This window comes from Lissotriton vulgaris, chromosome 10, assembly GCF_964263255.1.
Source record: "Lissotriton vulgaris chromosome 10, aLisVul1.2, whole genome shotgun sequence".
In the NCBI taxonomy this organism is placed as follows: Eukaryota; Metazoa; Chordata; class Amphibia; order Caudata; family Salamandridae; genus Lissotriton; species Lissotriton vulgaris.
The window spans coordinates 752,897,554-752,920,159 of record NC_141698.1 but is presented as its reverse complement, the minus strand read 5'-3'; the positions used below and the strand labels follow the sequence as shown (position 1 = coordinate 752,920,159).

The 22,606-nt window shown below is 42.8% G+C and overlaps 1 protein-coding gene across 1 annotated transcript in view; it reads left to right on the top strand.

Annotated features, from left to right (window-relative positions):
* MYO3A (myosin IIIA) overlaps positions 1 to 22,606 on the top strand; it is a 1,386,887-nt gene that overhangs the window by 1,183,289 nt on the left and 180,992 nt on the right. The window contains exon 36 of the mRNA XM_086939966.1: positions 4,768 to 4,808. Within this exon, the coding sequence (XP_086796092.1) occupies positions 4,768 to 4,808 (41 nt within the window). The remainder of the gene's footprint in view (positions 1 to 4,767; positions 4,809 to 22,606) is intronic.

Genomic DNA, 22,606 nt, shown 5'->3' with positions numbered 1-22,606 from the left:
TATTGATTAAGCTACTGAAAATTGCAAATTTCTAGATGAAATCATTGAACTTTTAAAAATGACACCTTATTGTTTGAGATTATGCTTCATTTACACATTGCTCCATTTTGCAACAAATGAAGATTTTCGCGAAATATACTGATGTTTTCCCATATCATTCAGATGTCTGACTGAGGCCTGAGCTCGTAAGATCAGAGTAAAGTAAGATTTACATCTGCTGCCTAAACCCATAATAGCTCTGTAGATTGAGAGGCAGGTTGGAGTATCCCTGCTGTCAAATGTTGTCAACTGAGCGATTTGGCAACCTGGGAAGAGTCAGACTGACTCCACTCCCCCCCCCCCTTTCTGACATTCGTGAATATTTCATGATTCCCCCCATAGTCTTACTTGTAAAACCAATGACTTCAGAACTTGTGCTGTAAAAGCACACTTGTGGCTCGTTTTGGTTTATTCTTGAAGCAGACAGGAGAAAATGCCCCCCTCTCCAACTCCCGAGAGAGGCTTCCAGGCTTGCACCGTTTGGTTGTTTCGTGTGTACAGTTTGGGTTGGGGGTGTATGCCCTACAGTTTAACTTCTAATCAGCAATCACAGGAGAAGTCTGAGAAAATTCCTTCAGTAATCGAAGATTGAATCCTACACAGTGGCGAACAAGTATAAAGAAGACTTCTTACTCGAAAGTATCAGAGGGCAGTGGTTTAAAGAAGTCTTGTCTGCCCAGGCTTCGCATCCGTGTTTTAGGAGGGAGGCATCTGAACGGATTCATGCATTATTCCCTTGTGAATATAGTCATGTAAATATGGTAATGTATACAATGTATGTATTAATCACCAGGTTGGAAAGTGATCCTAAAACACTGGAATCCAATTTATTCCGCGTAAGAGTCTCTGGGTTAGATTCCACCACCGCCACCTCGTGTCTGGGACAAATGCTTCAGAGCTACCCATCATTCTGGGAACTGCGGTGTGCTCATTTTAATTTGCTCTCACTGCTTAGCGTCCCTGTGTGAGTGTAGGAGGCAGGCGATATAGCATTCGTTTGTTATCAGTGTCCCCCTGCATCATATGCACAATGTCCCATCTTCGATGACCCTTTTGTTAAAAACTAACTACGTTATGAACCATGAAGCACATCCATTGGTCTGCTTGAAGTACCATTTTTGGGAAAGTGCTATCGTTTCCTATCATGACAACAGTCCCATCGAGCACTCTTCCGGGTGTAGGCGAATTTGAGGTCCCTATGAACATAGAAAGTCTTCCTTACTGATACTTTTTTGTTGCAAAAGTGGCTACCTTCATATCAGTCCATAGAGACTGACCGGTTTGAAAGCGCTGACATCTCGAAATGAAAGGAAATTGTAAAGTTAAAGTTTGACAATTGCTACAGGAGCCTGCTCTTAGCATAAATTAGTGTCACGCTTGTTTGACGGTCGTCTTGAGCAATTCTTCTTTGCAGATTGCTTGTCTATTCATGTGCAATATAATACACTAAAATTACATTGTTTGATCTCATTTTCCTACCTAGATGTCCAAGTCTTAAACAGAGTAAAAGCTGCTCGAACAAAAAAGTCATGCAATTCATTTCAATAATGCTCCTGTTTCTCCAAAGGTCAGGCATGATATAATATTCCCTTTTTTAATATGTGTGTGGGATATATCATGTACGTCTCTTCTCGCAGGCCATCCTATTTCACCAGACTAGGTAACCTGCTACCTTGATTGCATTCTATGTCAAAACACACACACACACACACTCACACACACACACACACACACACACACACACACACACACACACTCACTCACTCACTCACTCACTCACTCACTCACTTACCCACCCACCCACCCACCCACCCACTCACTCACTCACACACCCACTCACTCACACACCCACACACACTCACTCAGTCGCTCGCATGCACACTCGCTCTCTCGACTTGTCACTGTGATCGCATTCCATGTAAAGGAAAATAAAACACACAACCACTTTGCCTGCCCATATCTCCTCATCCGTGGTACCCCGGATGCTAGAGGAGGAGAGCTGCAGGATGCAATTTTTCTCTTCAAGGGCCCCGGAGGGCCAAACTCAGTTCTAGTGCTCATGCCCGGGGCTGGAGCAGGAAGACAAACAGGAAAAGTACAGATTGTCTCACCCAGGTGCCCAACAACTTTGTTGGACAGGGGTCAAATGTAACAGACTCAGCCCTCCACAATCCAAATGAACAGCTACATTATATGTGGGCAAAAAATACTAAGACAGACATCCTTTGTGTACTTAAAAAGTGTGTTATCTCATGCTGTTGTATTGTTTTGTGCTTTCCGCTCTGAATACAAGTGTGCCTTCCTGAATCCAGAGGACACTAAATGAGCCGGTGCTTGCTTTGGCTGTTACATTAGATGGGTATTTCTATCAAGACATCATTACGCACTTCCATTTTAACAATTTGAAAAACATTGGCCAATGTTCAAGTTTTTCAACACCTGATGGTGTAACTGCTTGGATGAAGGTGGGTTCTAATAATTAAAAACAGGAATCCTACCACACAGACACGTAATCTGCATTATCCAATTCTCTTCTTCCTACAAATAAACCCACTTACCTAGAAACGCATTGGAAACAACAGTTGTGTGTGTATGGAGTTTTCATGGAAAAGTTTAGAGTATCAATGAAGTCAGAACTTTGTGTATTCCCAAACATGTTTGAATGTTTCCCAACCTGAAGATGCAATGAAATATATGCCTACCATCAGAAAGTCTAAGGGCCATATGTATTAAAGCATTTTCCCACAGACAGAGAATAGGTAAAACCCTTTGACACATCTGGCCCTAAATCCTTGATTCAGACATTGTTGAAAGGATGCAGTGATGATGGTTTCAAATCGAGTCCAAATTGCAATTGAGAAACTATATATGTTTGATTAAACATGTTTCTAAATGAATAGGTTCTCAGAGCTTCTTTGAGTAGACAATTGCTTTATTCCTAAATGAATTACTCTGTTCTTCCTGACTTCTGGCTCAATCTTTGAAAAATGCCCCGGCTGAACATATTTTTGACAATATTTGCTGCACAATTGGGTCATGAGTTAAAAAAAAAGTAGACTATCTACATCTTGGGTTGTTCAGAGATTTTGTTTCACTAGTCTAACTGGCAAAGTTCATGAAATTCACATTGTGCTTATTTACACTGTCTTCATCTTATTTCCCAATTATGCATACTATTTATTTTTCATAAAAAACCCTTTCAGCAAAATGAGTGAAAAAGATTTTACTGATGTTGCGTTTGTTATGTGGAAAAAAACCTCCGTTTTTTTGCTCTATTTATCTACTGTGAAACGCACGTGGCTTGTAAATGTCACCATAACTCAAACAAATCATGCAACCTATTGTGTAGGTATGTACCACCTAAAGCCCTTTTTTATTTTTATAGGCCTTGTTTTCGTTGCGTATGGCAACTACCTACTCTCAGTAAGTCTTCTGTCTTTCGACCACAGGATAAGTCGCAAAACATGGAAGAATTCTGTTGCACACCCCAAGGTGTAAAATAAGCGTCTGTTTAATCCCATCTTTAGGTCACAAGAGTTTGCACTGTGTGCATTGCGGTTAGCAACAAGAATTGGTGTATGTGATGCACTTTGGTCGTTTGCAAGTGATCCAATTGTTTTGACAGTGGCAGCTGTGTTGTACATAGTTGCCTTGGCAAATGCACTGCAGTTTAGTATGTAAGGCGTTTTTGTTTGAATGGATTCTGACACTTGTCAAAACGTAACATAGTCTTGTGATGTCTGCCTAGTGCTGGTGTTGTCTATGGATTTTTTGGGGTACCAGGCAAGACACATTTGGGTCCCTATGCTCGTAGCAACTTTGCATTTTTTTACTCACTGTTGTGCTTTTTGAAGCCCGTATGTTGCCAAAAAAACTGTCAGAAAGGAGTTTTACACAAAATCAGTTGAAATATGTCTTTCCAAGGAACCCCTAAAATTCTTAAGATGACACTGAGCAATGAGAGACAGAGGTAGAGGGAGGCAGGGAGAAGAATAGAGGTTCAGAGAAAGAATGGACTGAGGTGAGCTAGAGTGAGACAAAGTTTACTTTTCCAGGAGACCCTTGAAATGTGGAGGCCCAGGTCAATTGACCTCTTTCCCCCATGCCTTAAAACGTCTATGTCTAGTCCTTCATCATGTCGCATTTTCTACATTACAAAGTCAAGGCTGTGCTTGTTGGCATGCAGCTATTGTTCCGTCGTCTTCATTGGTAAGGAGATAGCAAGGAAGTAATACTATATAGGAGGAAACATACCTATACTGTACACCCGCCACAAAACGTTGAAAAACTTGCCTTTTCCATACACGACAAACTGTAGGACTGGCAGTGCCCATTTTAGCACGGATGGGTTTAAGGATCAATGAGAGAGGGTGGTTTTAGGAGAAAGTTTAAGCACAGAATAGAGAAAGTAAAAGTAATTCCTGCCTGAGGTAAAATAGTGAGAGTAGTTTCCTCCAGAGGCATAGCAATGGGGCCATGGACCCTAATGCAGCCATTAGGGTCCCCTGCTCAGGTAGTAAAAAACTGCAGCAATTGGGATACAGTGGGTCCCTCACACCCCAAGTGTAGGTGCCACTGCACATGCCGCACTTTTGACAGCTACTCCCCGGTTTCCTCGGTCTGAAAGATAGAACCGGTATGGTGGGGTCTGAATGTAAGATTGCAGCTGCTTCTGCTTCTATTTCTATATAAAAGTCACGTTTTAAAGCATTGTTCTTGTTTTTGCAGAAGCCATTAAAAGTTGAGAAAAGAAAACCAAGGAAACAGAGGTAAGGAAGGGTACAGTTGCTTCATGATTAACTGTGATTGTGGAATAACAGCAAACGATCTATGTGAGCATATTTTGTGGCAAACAGCGTTTTTAGGTGTTTTTTTTTAATTGTTTCGTGGTGGAGACAAAGCCTCCAAAATGCAGTACTGTATTTTAAATAGTGGTGGGGGGAACTCGCTGAGTTTTACTTTGCAGAATTCTACGGAGTTACATGAAAACTTCACTAGATGCGCTGAGTTCCATGAATGTGCAGAAATCGCCACGCCGAGCTGCTCGTGCTCATTTTTTGGCACCTAGTGCTTGTCTGCAAGATCAGCACAAATGCAAAATCAGCACAAATGACACAACGCATTGCACCAGAGGACGCTGATTCTTTGTTGCCGCTCAAGTAGATTTCTACTCGAACAGCCATCTTGGAAGTTCATAGCCTTCTTTAGTGACCAGGAGGTGTGTGCTGCCTTTACTGGCCCTCACCGGGAACTGTTTGTTCTTGACCTTTTGTGAGCGAGCAGCCACTAAGAGCCAGTTTCCACAGCCTCCAATCCTTCCCTTTCCTTTGTGTATCTCTTGAATAGAAGCTAACTGACTTGCATGTATGTCTCTTTCCCTGTATTCCACAAGATATAATCCTGACAGCACACCCCTGAGGTTACTTCCCCCTCATGATCTTTGTTTGGCTTATCAGGATGTGTGGCATGAATGGCCTTAACCAATCTGGATGCCTGTAAAGAAAATGCAGCCTGTTTCAATGCTTTCTCTCAAGTGTCATACCTCTTCTATTCTACAAGATGCCGGAGGTTCCTTTGATGTATTCTAGAGTCTAACATTGCCTCATCCTCATACTCGGGTGACCCATCTGCCAGAACCAGTGGTGGTGGGGCTTTAGATGCTTGTGATACAGCAGCCTTGACACAGGATAGATACGTGTACCATAGGATGGAACTTCTATCTGTTAGGTACAGCAAGTCATAGATAGGTCCCTACCTATTGTTTGATATGAAAGGGGCCCCCAACACGGCTTTGGATGGGACCCCGGAATGGAAAAATGTTTAGTGAAAAGCCAAACTTTAATCCCTATTTTGTAATTATGGAGAGGTTTTTTATGAGGACCAAAAATTCTCTTGCAGTCTTCCTGGGTCGTAACTAAATGTGCATTAGCTCATCTGTGGGTCTTATGGAACTGTCCAAATAGGGCTGTCACAGAGGGTATCTTTGCAATTGCTAAAGAAGATGGTCTTAATACTGAATGGAAATCATAGATGCAAAAAAGGGACAATACCTCAAGATGCTATGTAGATGGAGGTTGTACGCTAATTCAGCTAACAGAACCCATACAACCAATTCAGCTTGAATGTTCCATTATAACACATGTTAAGCAATGTTTCAAGGACTGATTTAACCTCTCTGATTTGCCATTGGTCTGGGGTGGTAATAGGTGAATTTACAGTTCCCAGTCACTCTAGCAGGGTATCCTACAACTTTGCTTTGAACACCAAGTCCAAAACTGCTGAGCCAGCTTTGGGGCAGTTGGACATGTCATCAAAGGAGTGAAATAATCTACTACAGCTGGTACTTTAATGTAATCTTAAAATACCAAGTCTGCAATGAAATCCATTGAAATGCTGGCCCAGTGATGAGGTGGACAGAGCAAGGGTTTTAGTAATTTCCCTGGCCTCTGATTTTCCCTCTTAGCGTGGGCACAGACCTCACAACTCAACATACTACATAACATTCTTGTGCATCGAATACCACCAAAAATTACTTGGTACCATCTCTAAAGTTTTAGTAATAGCTAAATGCCCTGCTACTGGTGAATTATGAGTGCAGACAAGGATACATTTCTGCAAGGCTTTAGTTGGAATAAAATGTCTATTATCTAAAAAATCCAGTTTTATCATTCTATGACCTGAATATTCTCGTAACCCATCATTTTTGGTAATATAATTCTGTGCTTCTTGAACCTGTAAATAAAATTCTTGCCCACTAGGACGTCCTACTTGTAGTACCAAAATCATAAGGATAACTCTACCTTCTGTCCTTCCAATGCTGCTGGATGGGGTAGTGCCTCATCTTTACCATACCTCTTCCCTGGACGGCCAGAGATCTCATAATTAATCCTGAAAAAGATAAAATATCTATCTGGCATGCCTAGCATTGCTGCACCCCATACATTTTACAGAGCCCCGATTCTTATGATCAGTTCAGACCCTATGCTTTACTCCTTCCAAATAATGGCACCATTGACTAAATGCTTATTTTATAGCCAGTAATTATCTACAACAGAGAGTGTAATTTGATTCTGTGATAGAAAGCATCCCAGAGAAAAAGGCAAACGGATGCATTTCTTCTATCCCTGGAAACTTCTGGTATGGGATAGCCCCAATGGCGTAAGGAGAACCATCAGCCCCTACTATGAATAGGAATTTGTTATCAGAATTCCACAGTACAGGTGCAGTTGTAAAAAGATTCTTTAATTAGTGAAATTCTTCAACTTGTTCGAAATTCCACTGAAACTCGACCCCTACCTTGAGATGTGTGATGGGCAACACAGTTCTTGAGAAATTGGAAATGACTTCACTATAGAAATTGACACAGTCAACATCTTTTTAATCTCTTCACACTGTTAGGTGCAACCCTGTCCAAAACCTTTTTAACCCTACCGGATATATCTATATGCCTTTATACTGATGTAACAATGCCCATAAATCTGATATGATTCTTCTAAAATGTACATTTCTCTAATTTTGCATACAGTGAATACTTCCAAAGTTAGGGAAACACTTTGTTGGCATTTCATTTAAGTTCTTACACAGCCAGAGAAAACTAGAATGTCAGCAAGATAAATTACTAAATAGTGACCCAAGATTTCCCTGAAGATGGCATTCTAATTCAATAATTAGGGTAGGAGGACCTTCCTCTTGAGTGTTTGTTAAATGTTGGGTATTTTTAGGGACTAGCTGTTAAGTGTGTGATTTAATTACTGAGTTTCACTAAGTTAGGGGAGCTTACTTTTAACTCGTGGCCAAACGATTCTCATCTCTACCTGTATGTAATTGGTCTATATGATCGATTTGACGCGGTATTTTAGCATGGAGGATAATGCAGATTGGTTAGGGTCTAGTGAACTAAAAGTTAATAGGACAGTAATAAAAGTTATTCTTCTAGGCCCTAAGTATCTGGTGTACTCCTAATCACTCTACCACAACCTCCATTTCTCTTGAATATGCCTGAAATGATTGCTGAAAATATGAAAAAAAATATTTTCTTTCAGAATTACAGTTTTAGCCTGGTTCCCCCAATAAATGTGATAACCGAAGTTTGCTGGTTCAGGCTCCCTGGTTTTTACAGAAAGTCCACTTTTTCCCTCAAGATAATCATAATGTGAAGGAAGGGTTGTGAGTAATTTCAAATTGGTCTTTTGTATTGTAACTCTGGTGGTTAGTATTTTTCAGATTAAATACATTTGATTGTGGCCTTAGGTAGTCCATCCGCTGGTTTCTGGTTTATGCAAGAATGATCTTCAAAATGCTGAATGCTTTTCCAAGTTTTCACAGTCTCAACTTCAGTTGTCTTCATTTTCCAAAGCTATTCCTTGGCCCTAAGACTCAGTTGTGTTGGTACCACCCATGTCAAATTCCTGCCCCATATCGCGGCGTCCATAGAGCACCACATCTCAATAGTCACTTTACTCAGATATTTGGTAGATACTCAGAGTCAAAATACACTTCTACCCTTTCAAGTTTAGTCAATGTTAGGGCATTCTCAGGATCAGCCAAACACTGCGCATTTTCCTAGAGAGTCCAAGTAAAAGTCTAATGCAGGTACATACATTCTTGGAAGACTGGATTGGTTCTCTTTCATGATGTTTCAATAATAGGTTTTCAAACTCTTTTTTTCTGAACCAAAAATTATGTCTAGAATATCATCTGCTTTCTATTGGGCTGTTCTGTTAGGATTCATGTTTGGGAATGAAAGTTGCCTCAGGTGTATTCATTCATTGTCATCCTATCATTATGTGATTTCAGAACTTCATGACTCAATGGGCACTTAAAAGAAGTATGTTCTCATAGGATTGCCAGTAATGCTAATACAGTCCAACTTTTTATATGAGGAAGGAAATGCAAATCTCTCCACTTCAAAGCACTAATATCATAATTTAAAAGTGAGCCATTCAGGATGCTATGTTTAGGTGATGCTGGTTTCCTGAGCAGTCTGAGGATTAATGCCTGGTGACTGGTGTCCAGGTGGATATTGTTAGTGAAGTACTCACCCTGGCCACATTTTAACTCTGTAAATATTCTGGGCATGAGGATTTTTGTGTACAGTTTTGAATAATGAACACACTTCCTTTGGAAATATCATAAAGTCATTTTCCAGAACCAAAGCATATGTAGCGTGTTGTTCAGACCTGTCAACCTTAGAATATTTGGTGCTGTGTGATTGTACAGTGAGACGTGTAGGGAATTGGAAAGGGGCAGGGGCATGGAGTTTGGGACTTTGGATCCCCTGCAATGCCCAGACACGCCTACCCTCCCTCACAGCAACAACACAATCATATGGAACCAGCTCCCATCTCCTGAGGAAGTTTTAAAAAGCCCAGCTGTGCAGACCATTCATGCCTGTTGGAACTGGTACTTTCTGGTTGGCTGAGGCGGTGCTAAAGCCAGACAGAACCTACCACTCCTGTCAGAGTTAGGTGATTACACTCCATTTATAACCTGCTTTCACCCTTGGATAGCTTGGCACTGAGCAGTCATGCTTATCACAGAGGCAATGTCTAAAGCACTGGCACAGCACTCTCACATAATAAATACACTGAGTTTTACCAAAGCAACTTCACACGTGGTGTATGTAAATAAATAAATGGAAATATTACTAGCAGTACTGGGCCCAACAGTGTTAAAATGGCATCAGTATTATCCACGAATGTCTGACAAAATATCGATAACACAAATATCGATATACAAAAATATCGGAACAAAAATATCGAAGTCAAAAATATAGGAATCCTATCCCTAACAAGGTAAGTACAAATATATCGAAAATAAATATAGAATGACAAAAATATCATTTTATGTAAAATATCGTTTGTTTTTTTTGAAAAATACAAATCTAATATTAACAAAATAATACTTATAAATGTAATAAACATATTTAAAAATGTACTATAATATTTAAAATTAATACATAATGTAATACAAATTAATATTAATAAATATATAATACATAATATATTTTTAATTAATAATAACTCTAAATTAATTCTTTTCATGACTTATAAACAAATAAAAATATAGTAAATTACTAATACATTCATTTACATAAAATAATCACATAAATACCAATTAATAACAACATAATACTAATAAAAAGGCTAAATACCTTTTAGATAGCGTATCAGTAAAAATTACTATTCCCACTCCAGAGAGTGCAACAGTAGGGAAAGTGTTGGATAGCGTAGGGGTAAAAATTACTATTCCCACTCCAGAGAGTGCAACAGTAGGGAAAGTGTTGGATAGCGTAGAGGTAACAATTACTATTCCAACTCCAGAGAGTGCAACAGTAGGGAAAGTGTTGGATAGCGTAGGATTAAAAATTACTATTCCAACTCCAGAGAGTGCAACAGTAGGGAAAGTGTTGGATAGCGTAGGGGTAACAATTACTATTCCAACTCCAGAGAGTGCAACAGTAAGGAAAGTGTTGGATAGCGTAGGATTAAAAAGTACTATTCCAATTCCAGAGAGTGCTACAGTAGGGAAAGTGTTGGATAGCGTAGGGGTAACATTACTATTCCAACTTCAGAGAGTGCAACAGTAGGGAAAGTGTTGGATAGCGTAGGGGTAACAATTACTATTCCAACTCCGGAGAGTGCAACAGTAGGGAAAGTGTTGGATAGCGTAGGGGTATCAATTACTATTCCAACTCCAGAGAGTGCAACAGTAGGGAAAGTGTTGGATAGCGTAGGGGTAACAATTACTATTCCTACTCCCGAGAGTGCAACAGTAGGGAAAGTGTTGGATAGCGTAGGGATAACAATTACTATTCCAACTCCAGAGAGTGCAACAGTAGGGAAAGTGTTGGAAAGCGTAGGGGTAACAATTACTATTCCAACTCCAGAGAGTGCCACAGTAGGGAAAGTGTTGGATAGCGTAGGGGTAACAATTACTATTCCAACTCCAGAGAGTGCAACAGTAGGGAAAGTGTTGGATAGCGTAGGGGGAAAAATTACTATTCCAACTCCAGAGAGTGCAACAGTAGGGAAAGTGTTGGATAGCGTAGGGGTAACAATTACTATTCCAACTCCAGAGAGTGCAACAGTAGGGAAAGTGTTGGATAGCGTAGGGGTAACAATTACTATTCCAACTCCAGAGAGTGCAACAGTATGGAAAGTGTTGGATAGCGTAGGGGTAAAAATTACTATTCCCACTCAAGAGAGTGCAACAGTAGGGAAAGTGTTGGATAGCGTAGGGGTTTAAATAACATATATATATTTTTTTATAATACAAATATGATCTATTAAATAAATACAAAACATTTACAGTACATATACATAATTATAAAAAACATGATTAGCAAAATATATGTAACCTAAAATAATCATGAAAAAATACCATTTCATAATATTTAATTACCAAGTAATAAATAATTAACAATTATAAAATTAACTTAACAATTAATTTTAATTCATTATTACTTAATTACATTAAAATTAGTTCCAACCATATTCCCCTATAAACACACAACCCGCAACAGAACACATTTATCAATTAACGAAACATTTAAAATTAATTACCAATTAATTAAACTTATTTACCAATAATAAAAATTAATGTATGCTTCCTACTAATTAATAATTAATTCTACATAATGAAATTACTTCCCACCCTATTCCCCTATCAACCCATAACCCGCTACAGAACATATTTATCAATTAATCAATTAATTAAAAATAATTACCAAAATAATTAAATATAATTAACAATTATTTTAAATTAATGTATGATTCCTACTAATTAATAATTAATTCAACATTACTAAACTACTTTCCACCCTATTCCCCTATAAACCCATAACCCGCTACAGAACATATTTATCAATTAATCAATTAATTAAAATTAATTAAAAATAATTCTCAATTAATAATTAATAATTCCTACTAATTAATAATTAATTTAACATAATTAAATTACTTCCCACCCTATTCCCCTATAAACCCATAACCCGCTACAGAACATATTTATCAATTATTCAATTAATTAAAATTAATTAAAAATTATTCTCAATTCATTCATTAATAATTCATACTAATTAATAATTAATTTAACGTAATTAAATTACTTCCCACCCTATTCCCCTATAAACCCACAACCCGCTACAGTACTAAAAGACAATATTTAATTAAAGTACATTAAAAATAAATATTAAAACATAATGAATACAATATAATATACACAAAATTTATTTAAAAATCGATATTAGTAACATCGAAATTATTTACTTCGATATTACTAACATCGATATTTAAAACTTCGATATTACTAATATCGATATTAAGAGTGTCGATATTACTTACCTTCTATATTATGTCCCTTCGATATTTAAACTTCGATATAATTGTATATCGAAATTTAAACTCGATATTTTGTCTGTGTACCATTATCCACACTTGGGGAAAATCCTATTTTACCCCAGCACCCTTATGCAGGGCAATACGTTGTCTGAACTGGGCCAACCCTGGCAAATAACCCAATTCAAATCCACACATTTCTAGGTTGCTCCCCAGGTCACAATAATATCAGGAATGTGTACACACAGGAAGGTACCACCGCCAAGCTCCAGAAGAGACTCCAGCGGATCCAGAACGCCTCAGCCAGACTCATCCTCGACATCCCACGAACCAGCCACATCTCCGGACATCTGAGAGACCTTCACTGGCTCCCCATCAACAAAAGAATCACCTTCCGCCTCCTCACCCACGCACACAAGGCCCTACACGACCAAGGCCCGAGCTACCTCAACAGCCGAGTCAACTTCTACGCTCCCAAACGCCACCTCCGATCAGCCAACCACGCCCTCGCCGCCGTCCCCCGCATCCGAAGAGCGACTACAGGAGGAAGGTCCTTCTCCTACCTGGCCGCCAAGACCTGGAACTCCCTCCCGACCGACCTGCGCCTGACCCAAGACCACCTCTCCTTCAGGAAGAAGCTGAAGACCTGGCTGTTCGAGCAGTAGCGGCACCCCCCCCCCCCCAGCGCCTTGAGACCCTACGAGTATGTAGCGCGCTTTATAAGTGTCACTGATTGATTGATTGATATATTACTTTTCAGAAGCAACGCGGGGTAAGGCCACATTGGTAAAACGAATGTCAAAATGGAGTATTAGTTAGGTTATGAAACAAGCAAGTAAACAACACTGCTGTGCGGTAAAACTATTAGCAGGCTGTTCTCGTGAAGAACACTCTCCCACACTCACACAACACTTTTACGCAGTGCAAAGGATCGGCAAGTCCTTATGAAGCACACACACTCACTCGGCACTGTAACATGGTGCAAATGATCCCTAGCAGGTCAGTTGATAATATGAATGGGGAGGCCATGACACAATCCCTCCCACACCTCTCAGTTACCCCTCACTTTTCTGCCCACACTTTAGAATAAAAGAAAAAACCTTACTATACAGGTTTAAGGCCAGAGTAACACTAAGTCAGGGGCCCAAGGGAGAGGGCTGGAGTTACTAACAGATTCACCAGGCAACAGTCGACAAATGGAGGGTTGGCCACACTCGGGAAGTTCTCCCACTTTATGCGGAGCAGAAATGGGCTAGGGGCTGACCCAGTTCAATCAAGAGGTCCCTCAATTCGCCTTCCGGCACCAGCCCAGTTCTGCGAAGCACAGGGAGGTCACACAGTCTCTCAACCCACTTCCGATTGCTCTCAGAACTTTTACTCAGCCCAATCACTTACTCTCACTTCCCAGGCCCAATCCGGGTGACACTACCAAGCAACACTAAGTAATCTGGCAGAGTGAGGAGAGAGCAGTTGATTTGCCTAACTGAGGGCAAGGCGAAACACTCGGTGAATCGGGGGTGCATATGTAACTGCACCGCAAGGGAAGTGATACACAACTTCCGAGTTGCACCAGACAATCCGGTCACAAAGAACCATGTGACAGGTTTCCAGTACCTCCCTGGAAATTAGGCACAGTGCCTGGTGTGCGATGAAACAAATCGCACCAGACAATCCGGTCACAATAAACCAAAAGTTGGTTTCACTGTACTTCCCTGAAAAAGAGGCACAATGTCTGGTGTGCTATGATCTGAGCTGCACCAGACGATTCAATGGAACTTCATCCCAGAGTCAGGTTCACCATACCTACCTGATACAAATCGCACTAGACAGTCCGGTCACAATCAACCCACGGTCAGGTTTGCCATACCTCCCTAGATGAGTCACAATGGCTGGTGCGGGATCGTACACGTCACACCAGACAATCTGGTTTCAATCAACCCACAGTAAGATTCACCATACCTCCCTGGTATGAAGCACAATGTCTGGTGCACAATGATACGAGTCGCATCAAACAACCCGGCCCCACAAACACAATCACAGGTTCAGTAGTACTGCACAAGGTAGAATGGGGTACTATTATAGATACACCCTTCCTTTGAGGGTCGCAACCTGTGAATCACACACCACAGGCAATAAGCATGCAATTGGCACGTTGCAAGAGAGAGATGCAGCACCGATGACGAAGCAGGCCACACTGAGTCCCACAACTGGTGAATCTGCTCACCACTAGCGAGACGCTTATGTGTGCTGAGGCTCCACAATGTAGGGGCCACACTACTTAGATGCAGGCATGGTTTGGGGGCTCCGCACAAAGCAATAAAGTCTCCAGGAACAATACTTAGTTCTACACTCACACCGCGTTGTAGTCAGGATCCAGCAGACGAAGTAGGTCCTTCAGAGGGCACTCCTCTCAAGGTGGAACACGTAGATGGTGTAGATTCCTAACTAAAGGTCTTTGATGTCCCTGAGCCCTCCACAAACAAAAGGGGGCAAGCCAACAAGTCCTTGGAGAGCACACTTTAGGATGCTACACAGCAGCAGGTAGTCAGCCAGGCCAGCCACTATTTAAGCAGGGTACACTGTCCCTTCCAATGTGAGTCTCCTCCTTGTGCACAGCAGATTCCTCTGGCAGTATGCATACGAAGTCCAGGATGTCTGGTCCTACATCCCCACAAGTGTATCTCTGCCCTGCTGAAGTATGGCACCAGTAGTTATACTGTAGTGTGCTTTTAAAGTTGGGGGTGGTTCAGAGGGTTCCCCTTTGAACCACAGATGTCCAATCTAATGTTCAGTCCTGACTGCCTTGGAATACAGATCTTAATCTTTAGAGGGACCATGATCTGGATTCCCTGAGGTGCCAAAAACCTCTCCCTCCAATCTATCCAGCCAAGTCCTCAAATGGCAGAGGTCTGTCATTCAAGTTGCATGCTCAATGTTTATGGATGTCTCTGGGGAATGCACAGATGTGCTCCCCCAGCCTACAGTGTAGACTGAAGTCAAACTACAAGGCACACAAAACAGTTTTGCTCAGAGAAATGCCCATTTTCAAGAAGAGGCATTTCTAATCTATTAATGACAAATCTACTTTTACCACAAGGGAGGATTTGTAATTGTGAATTCAATGACAATGGCTGTTCCACTGTAAGCCACCACTGCAGCTTAAAGTAATCTCAGCCATTCCCCCATGTTAACCTATGGGGCCAGCAAACCTCATAGGTAGTGAGAACACACTTGGGGGTTCTTCACTACCTGGGCAGGGAACACGTGTACCTGCCCTGTCTTTCACCTTTTACTTGCTCCAACCCTATGGCTCACCCTAGAGGTGCTCGAGTGTTAGTGAAAGGCTCCCTAAGCATTGGCCAATGATTTAAGAAAGGCCAATCTGAGCATAAGTGCAAATCTGTGCACCCAGGCCTGCAATGGCAGGCTTGAGACATGTTTGAAAACACAATGAGGCTACTCTCTGTTGTAAGCTAAAATTATAGTTTGAAAGTCATTCAGCAATTCCCCCATGTTGACCCATGAAAAGAACAGACCTCCTAGGTGGAAAAACTCCACATGGGGAGTATTCCCTACCTGGGCAGGAAACACACGTGTGCCTGTCCTGCCTTTCCCCTACTCCTTGCCTCACCCCTCAGGGATTACCCTAGGGGTGTCCTAGTAGTACCGAATCCCCAGTCAGCATATGCTAATGCCTATGAGGTGGTGCACAGTCAGTGCACCTCGTGACAGCTTCTTTGCCTCTGCGCCCACGTCTGTATTATAGCGGGTGCGCAGAGGCTAAGGGATTTGCATGTGGCCATGCGCCCATACAAATGAGGGTATACTCAGACATGAGTCCCTTTCTCACTGCTCCATCAGGATTCAAGCAAGCCGGGCCGAAGACGGCTGAAATGCCAGAAACCGGTCCCCGGTAGCTTGTCTCCTTTCTGGTGAAGAATTGGCTTGGTAGTTTAGTCTGCCCTGTTCCCATGATGCACTGGGCCAGGGACAGACTGATTTGCATATAGCCAGGTTCTGAGCTGGGATGGTGCAGTGAGATAAATAACGGTGATGGATCAAGCCCTGATCTTTGGACTGGGTAAGAGTGGTCTGCTTAATTCAGACACTCTGTTCATCACCACCCCTTTTCTGAATCATACAAATGAGGGCACTCCCTCTTGAGAAAGCACGGGTGCTGTATATGCGCCAGTGCTTTCAGTATTACAGAAGGGGCTTCAGAAGTGTCTGCAATCCCTTCTGTAATACCAAAGAGAATCAGCAAAAAACCATGATGAAAAAAGCAAAACATTTTTGGGAATTTCCCTAAGAAGGCCATGTCCAACAAAGCCCGAGCTGGAAACCTATTATGTGCAGGGGTTTTCAGCACACCGTTTGGTAGAAGCTCTTCACTGGATTACTATGTAGTAAGTGAAGAAATCATGTCTCACATAGCAGCACTTTGTGAGTTCTCAGGCCTGGGAGTTAGATAGCAGGAATTGTTTGGCATACAGGATTGGGCAGCTCCCTTATCCTAAAACAATGAAATAATAATTCTCTTGATATACTGCTAAGCCCCAATTTGAGTCCCAAGAAGGATTACATATGAAGTTATTTGCACACAAAAACGTTCCCTATGTTTGATTACTTATATTTTATATTGATTGAGAGAAAGTAATGGCCCATCCTCACACGGTCAGTTGGCATCAAAGTATTCTAACAGTCTAGTGGTAATGCCCAGGCAAGCTGAGGAATGTGGCCTGTGGGATGCCAGAGGAAAAATGAAAACTAGCAAGTATGTGCATGCTAGTAAGGTTGTAGGAATGTCGTTGGAGCATCCTAACATTGATTTAAAAAATAAACATATCCTCTGACTTTTTTCAGAGGTACCTGCTTCAGATACAAAATAAAATAACTCTAGTGACACCCCTAGCTCCCAGGCTACCAGTCATTCTGAGAATTGGGCATTATGGTCAATTATGGGTCACCGGGGGACAGTCCAAACATACCACAAAAATATAATACTAATTGCCGGCTTGGTACGGCGGAAAAATAATATTCTCAGAGATTCCTAGATTCCAACTTGTTTTTCAAAATTAGCTATTCTAATAATTAACAAGTGAATGTTGTCAACCACAGTGGCAGCTCACAGTGGGAGTGCTGCAGGGTGGTAGGGCAGGGTGGGGGGCAGTGGAGTTGGACATACGACAGTCACGTGTAAAGTAAGTAAATAGATAAAACCATGTAGCTTACGCTCCCTGCATCACCAGCTCGGCGATGCAGCGAGCGCAAGGTAAATAGTTTTATTTATGGATTTACCTACTTAACTCGTGGCCGTCGTATGTCCGACTCCACTACTGCCTCCAACCCTCCCTCCCCCCCCCGCCTCCCACCCTGCCCCTGCCCCTGCCGCGCAGCCCTTCCACTGCGAGCCACCACTGGTCAACAATGCATCCCACTCAACCATGAACTGAGAATGCACCCATATAAAGTAAATAATTATTCAACAGAAGGTGAACATATAAGCAACATTTAGTTTAAGAAATTACAGAGATGCGTGGAATAAAAATTATAATTAGTTAGATTAAATCAAGAAAAATCAAGAAGTAGGTTTATGAGTTGAGGCGTACAATTGCTAGAAAACAGCACATACTTAATAACTTACTGTCTAAAAGGAGCTCATATTTCGTATCGGCTTCCAGAGTGCTATTTCAACGGGAAGCAGCCGTTACAACGCAACTATTACAACGCACACCGTTACAACGCACACTATTACAACGCAGGATCCTTTACAATGCATGCCTTTACAATGCATGATATTACATAGCAGATGCTATTACAATGCATGCCTTTACAACATAAGTATATGTAAGTATATCATTTTTTTATAATTTCAAAAATATTAAAAATAATTAAAATAAATTAATTAAAGTTATTTTTTATATATAGTTTGGGTTTTGGGGTACAGGGGTATTTTTAGGGTTCAAGGTTGGGTTTGGGTTTTGGGGTACAGGGGTATTTTTAGGTTTCAAAGTTGGGTTTGGGTTTTGGGGTACAGGGGTATTTTTAGGTTTCAGGGTTGGGTTTGGGTTTTGGGGTACAGGGGTGTTTTTAGGGTTCAGGGTTGGGTTTGGAATTTGGGGTACAGGGGTATTTTTAGGTTTCAGGGCTGGGTTTGGTTTTGGGGTACAGGGGTATTTTTAGGGTTTTTTAAATACCTATTCTATTTTTTAAAATATATATATATAGGTACAAAATAATTATTTAAAAATAATTTTATTTATTAAATTAATTTAATTTTAATTAATTACATTTATTAAAAAATAATATACTTACCTATACTTATGTTGTAATGGCATGCGTTGTAATACCATCTGCTATGTAATGACATGCGTTGTAAAGGCATTCGTTGTAAATGCATCTGCGTTGTAAAAAATGCATTGTAATGGTGTGCGTTGTAAACGTATGGCTGTGATACCCGCCACCCCCTCTCAACACAATCCCCAAAGGAGGGAAACCGGAAACAGTTCTTGAAGTTTTTGGAAGAGGGAGGGAGTAACCCTCCCGGCCGTATTTATTAAAACAAAATTAAAACATTAAATCAACATTTTATTATGTACAATTTCATTACCACATTGCGATGTTTGGCTAACCTTAACAGATTCTCTAATACAGAGGTTCTCCTAGCCGAACTAACATCCTACACACATTTACTTGAAATTATGAAATTGTACATCCTAACGTTTAAGGGCCAACGGCAAGGTCGTAACCGGTGTCAAGATCCCTAACCAGAAATACCCCCCCCACTTGTGAGGGGTGACAGCACTGAGGCGTACCTCAAGTGCAACTACCAATTTCCCTTTGACTTGACGGGGGCACCAATAAAACTCGACGCCACTTAAAGGTCGTTCGAGGACTCGTGTGAGGTATCTAGAAGGTAGCGTAGACCCCCCCCCAAAAAACCCCGCACAACTTACCACATCTGCCGTCGCAGACGTCACTGGCCCCGGGAAATTCCCCAGGAGGGGGCTGTAACCCCTCCTACACAGGAAGGGGCCTTGACCGCCTTTCCTTTTCTTTCGGCGACCCATCCTTAGAAGGGACCGCCTCCCCGTTGAGGGGCCAATGGCCACCTCTCCCGAGCGCTCCCATCCGTGTTGGGTGACGCCCACTCATAGGGATCTTCCAATTAGTGCTCACCGATCATGACCTTACCGCCCGACCAAAATAAATACGACAATGCTAACTAAATGACTAAACTAAAATCACAGTAGCAACTATACTTTCATTAAAAGCATGCTACCAATGAACACTAAAGCAGAATTTCTTTATTTGCAAAATGTACCACAAATCGACATTCTTTATTACATACTCAAAATCATCACGATAATACCACAACCTGTAAACGAAAATCAGAGTTATCCATTAACTTTATTCAAAACCACTTGCTGTCATCAGGGGCTGGTGGGTGGGTCAAAATTGGCTCTTCGTTCCGTCTCGAGCTCACGTGCAGCGAGGAGGTGCAGCTTCAGAGCACAGGAACAAGAGGATGCCTTCCGGTCTTGCGTCCCCTTTTATCCGTCTTCAGGGCGGGCGTAAACCCGCCCCTGCCTGCCCCGAGGGCGTGGCCAGCCGCGTTAGTGTCTAGGCCAGCCCACTCTAGGGCGGGAAAAAGCGCGCCCCGGCTACGCCGCTTCGGGCATACCAGCCGGGACACGCCTCCAGCCCAAGATGGCTTCCCGGGGGGATCGTGGTACTCTGCCATACGTGCGGGGGGACCGAGTGGTCGCCCCTTTCCATATGGCTGAGATACCCGCCACCCCCTCTCAACACAATCCCCAAAGGAGGGAAACCGGAAACAGTTCTTGAAGTTTTTGGAAGAGGGAGGGAGTAACCCTCCCGGCCGTATTTATTAAAACAAAATTAAAACATTAAATCAACATTTTATTATGTACAATTTCATTACCACATTGCGATGTTTGGCTAACCTTAACAGATTCTCTAATACAGAGGTTCTCCTAGCCGAACTAACATCCTACACACATTTACTTGAAATTATGAAATTGTGCATCCTAACGTTTAAGGGCCAACGGCAAGGTCGTAACCGGTGTCAAGATCCCTAACCAGAAATACCCCCCCCACTTGTGAGGGGCGACAGCACTGAGGCGTACCTCAAGTGCAACTACCAATTTCCCTTTGACTTGACGGAGGCACCAATAAAACTCGACGCCACTTAAAGGTCGTTCGAGGACTCGTGTGAGGTATCTAGAAGGTAGCGTAGACCCCCCCCCCAAAAACCCCGCACAACTTACCACATCTGCCGTCGCAGACGTCACTGGCCCCGGGAAATTCCCCAGGAGGGGGCTGTAACCCCTCCTACACAGGAAGGGGCCTTGACCGCCTTTCCTTTTCTTTCGGCGACCCATCCTTAGAAGGGACCGCCTCCCCGTTGAGGGGCCAATGGCCACCTCTCCCGAGCGCTCCCATCCGTGTTGGGTGACGCCCACTCATAGGGATCTTCCAATTAGTGCTCACCGATCATGACCTTACCGCCACAGGCCGGATAGTTGACCGGCTATCCGGACCCCCCACAAAGCTCCTACCTAAAGGTCATGTTTTAACGTTTTTAACCATGCTAAGAAGTCTCCTATGAGTAACTCATTCCCCACCCGAGACAAATGCACACCATCCCCCAAATACATACTGTCATCATTAATACAGCCATGCGAAATAGAATGCAATGTCCTGGAACGGAACAACCTACTCACTTTGTTATTAAGCTTTCTAACAGAATGATTCAAAGCAGGAATAGAAATAGCCCCTCGCCATACCTTTCGTGGGATCATATGGGACCACGCAATTATGCACCCCGGAACTCTCCTTGCCAACCAACTTACAGTGGAAAGCATTGCCTCCAGGAGAAGTCGTCTACCGGTGGTGACTAAATCATTGCCCCCTAGATGTACTATGACTATAGACGGCGGTGACCTCATCCGCCCTAACAAACCCTCGAAAAATGTTTGAAACTGGTCAATACAGAGGCCGCCTCTTCCGTAGAAGGACACCCTGTACCCGTATTCCCCAGCTACGTGAATCATGTCACCTGCTTTGAATACGTCCGCGGCACGCCTCACGTATGAGTGGCCCACGACCCACACCTCCTTTTTCACAGCCGGTGATGTCTGACCGCTGGCCCGGTGTTGGGTCGACTGCATAGTCCGCCCCGCCTCGTAGGCTTGCGCAACTGAAAATCAAACAAAAACAAGAGGCGTGAGTACATCATTACAGCTTCACAACATGTGCAACCGCACATACCTCTTATAACAATTGGAGGACCAACGCCCCACTCGTTTTACTTGTTCAACATTAAGACCCCTAGCTGTAGCTTCCGTAGCAGCCCCTATCCGAAAGGAATGGGTCCCAAACTCGCCCGGGTTCAAGCCCGCAGCGGCAATTGACATCGCAAGCACCCGCTGAAACTGAAATTTCGTCAGTGGGGTGGCGTCCGCGTGTCTCAACAAGGTGCCCCCCCATGATGCCACCCTTCGTGCCAGGTAGTCATCTAAACACTTTACCGGACACATGGAGGACCCGGGAATCCTGCGTATGATTATGCAGTCACCCATCCCACCCTGATCGGTCTTGGACCTGACAAAGGAGACAGTCATCGTCTCTCCTCTGATCTGAACGTGTTCCTGGCACAAACCCCCTGTCACATCCTGTTTGTTCCTTGCCACTAGTTCACTTACCCGCATCGCCCCATGAAATGCCAGCGTAAACGCGGCTCGGAACAACACTGTCTCGAACTGAGATGAACATATGGAAGGGAGTGTGGCCAACAACTGGGCCAACCTATCCAAACCTATCGGGCGCCTCTCATCTACTCTGCGACCCTCAAGGCGTTGCCACCCACGCAGCGCTTTCTGTACCACGAAAGACGCTGTCGGGTCCTGGATACCATGAGCCCTGGCAACAAAGGAAATGGCGGCACGATGCCTCTGGGCCGTAGCCACTGATTTCCCAGCCCTACGTAGGGACATCAGAAAATTCACTACCCATTCCTCGTGGCCCCAAAGCCCCTCTCTATCGGTCCCCAAAAAGGCTAAGTAGGACCGAAACGCCCCTTCATATGCCTTCCTCGTCCTTGGTGCTAGACTCTCTCCCACGAGGTGACGAAGTTCGGGGCACCGAGAGACCAGAGAGCTTCGGGAAAGGGTGCCGGCTCTGGGTCCGCTGTGGGAAGGAAACCC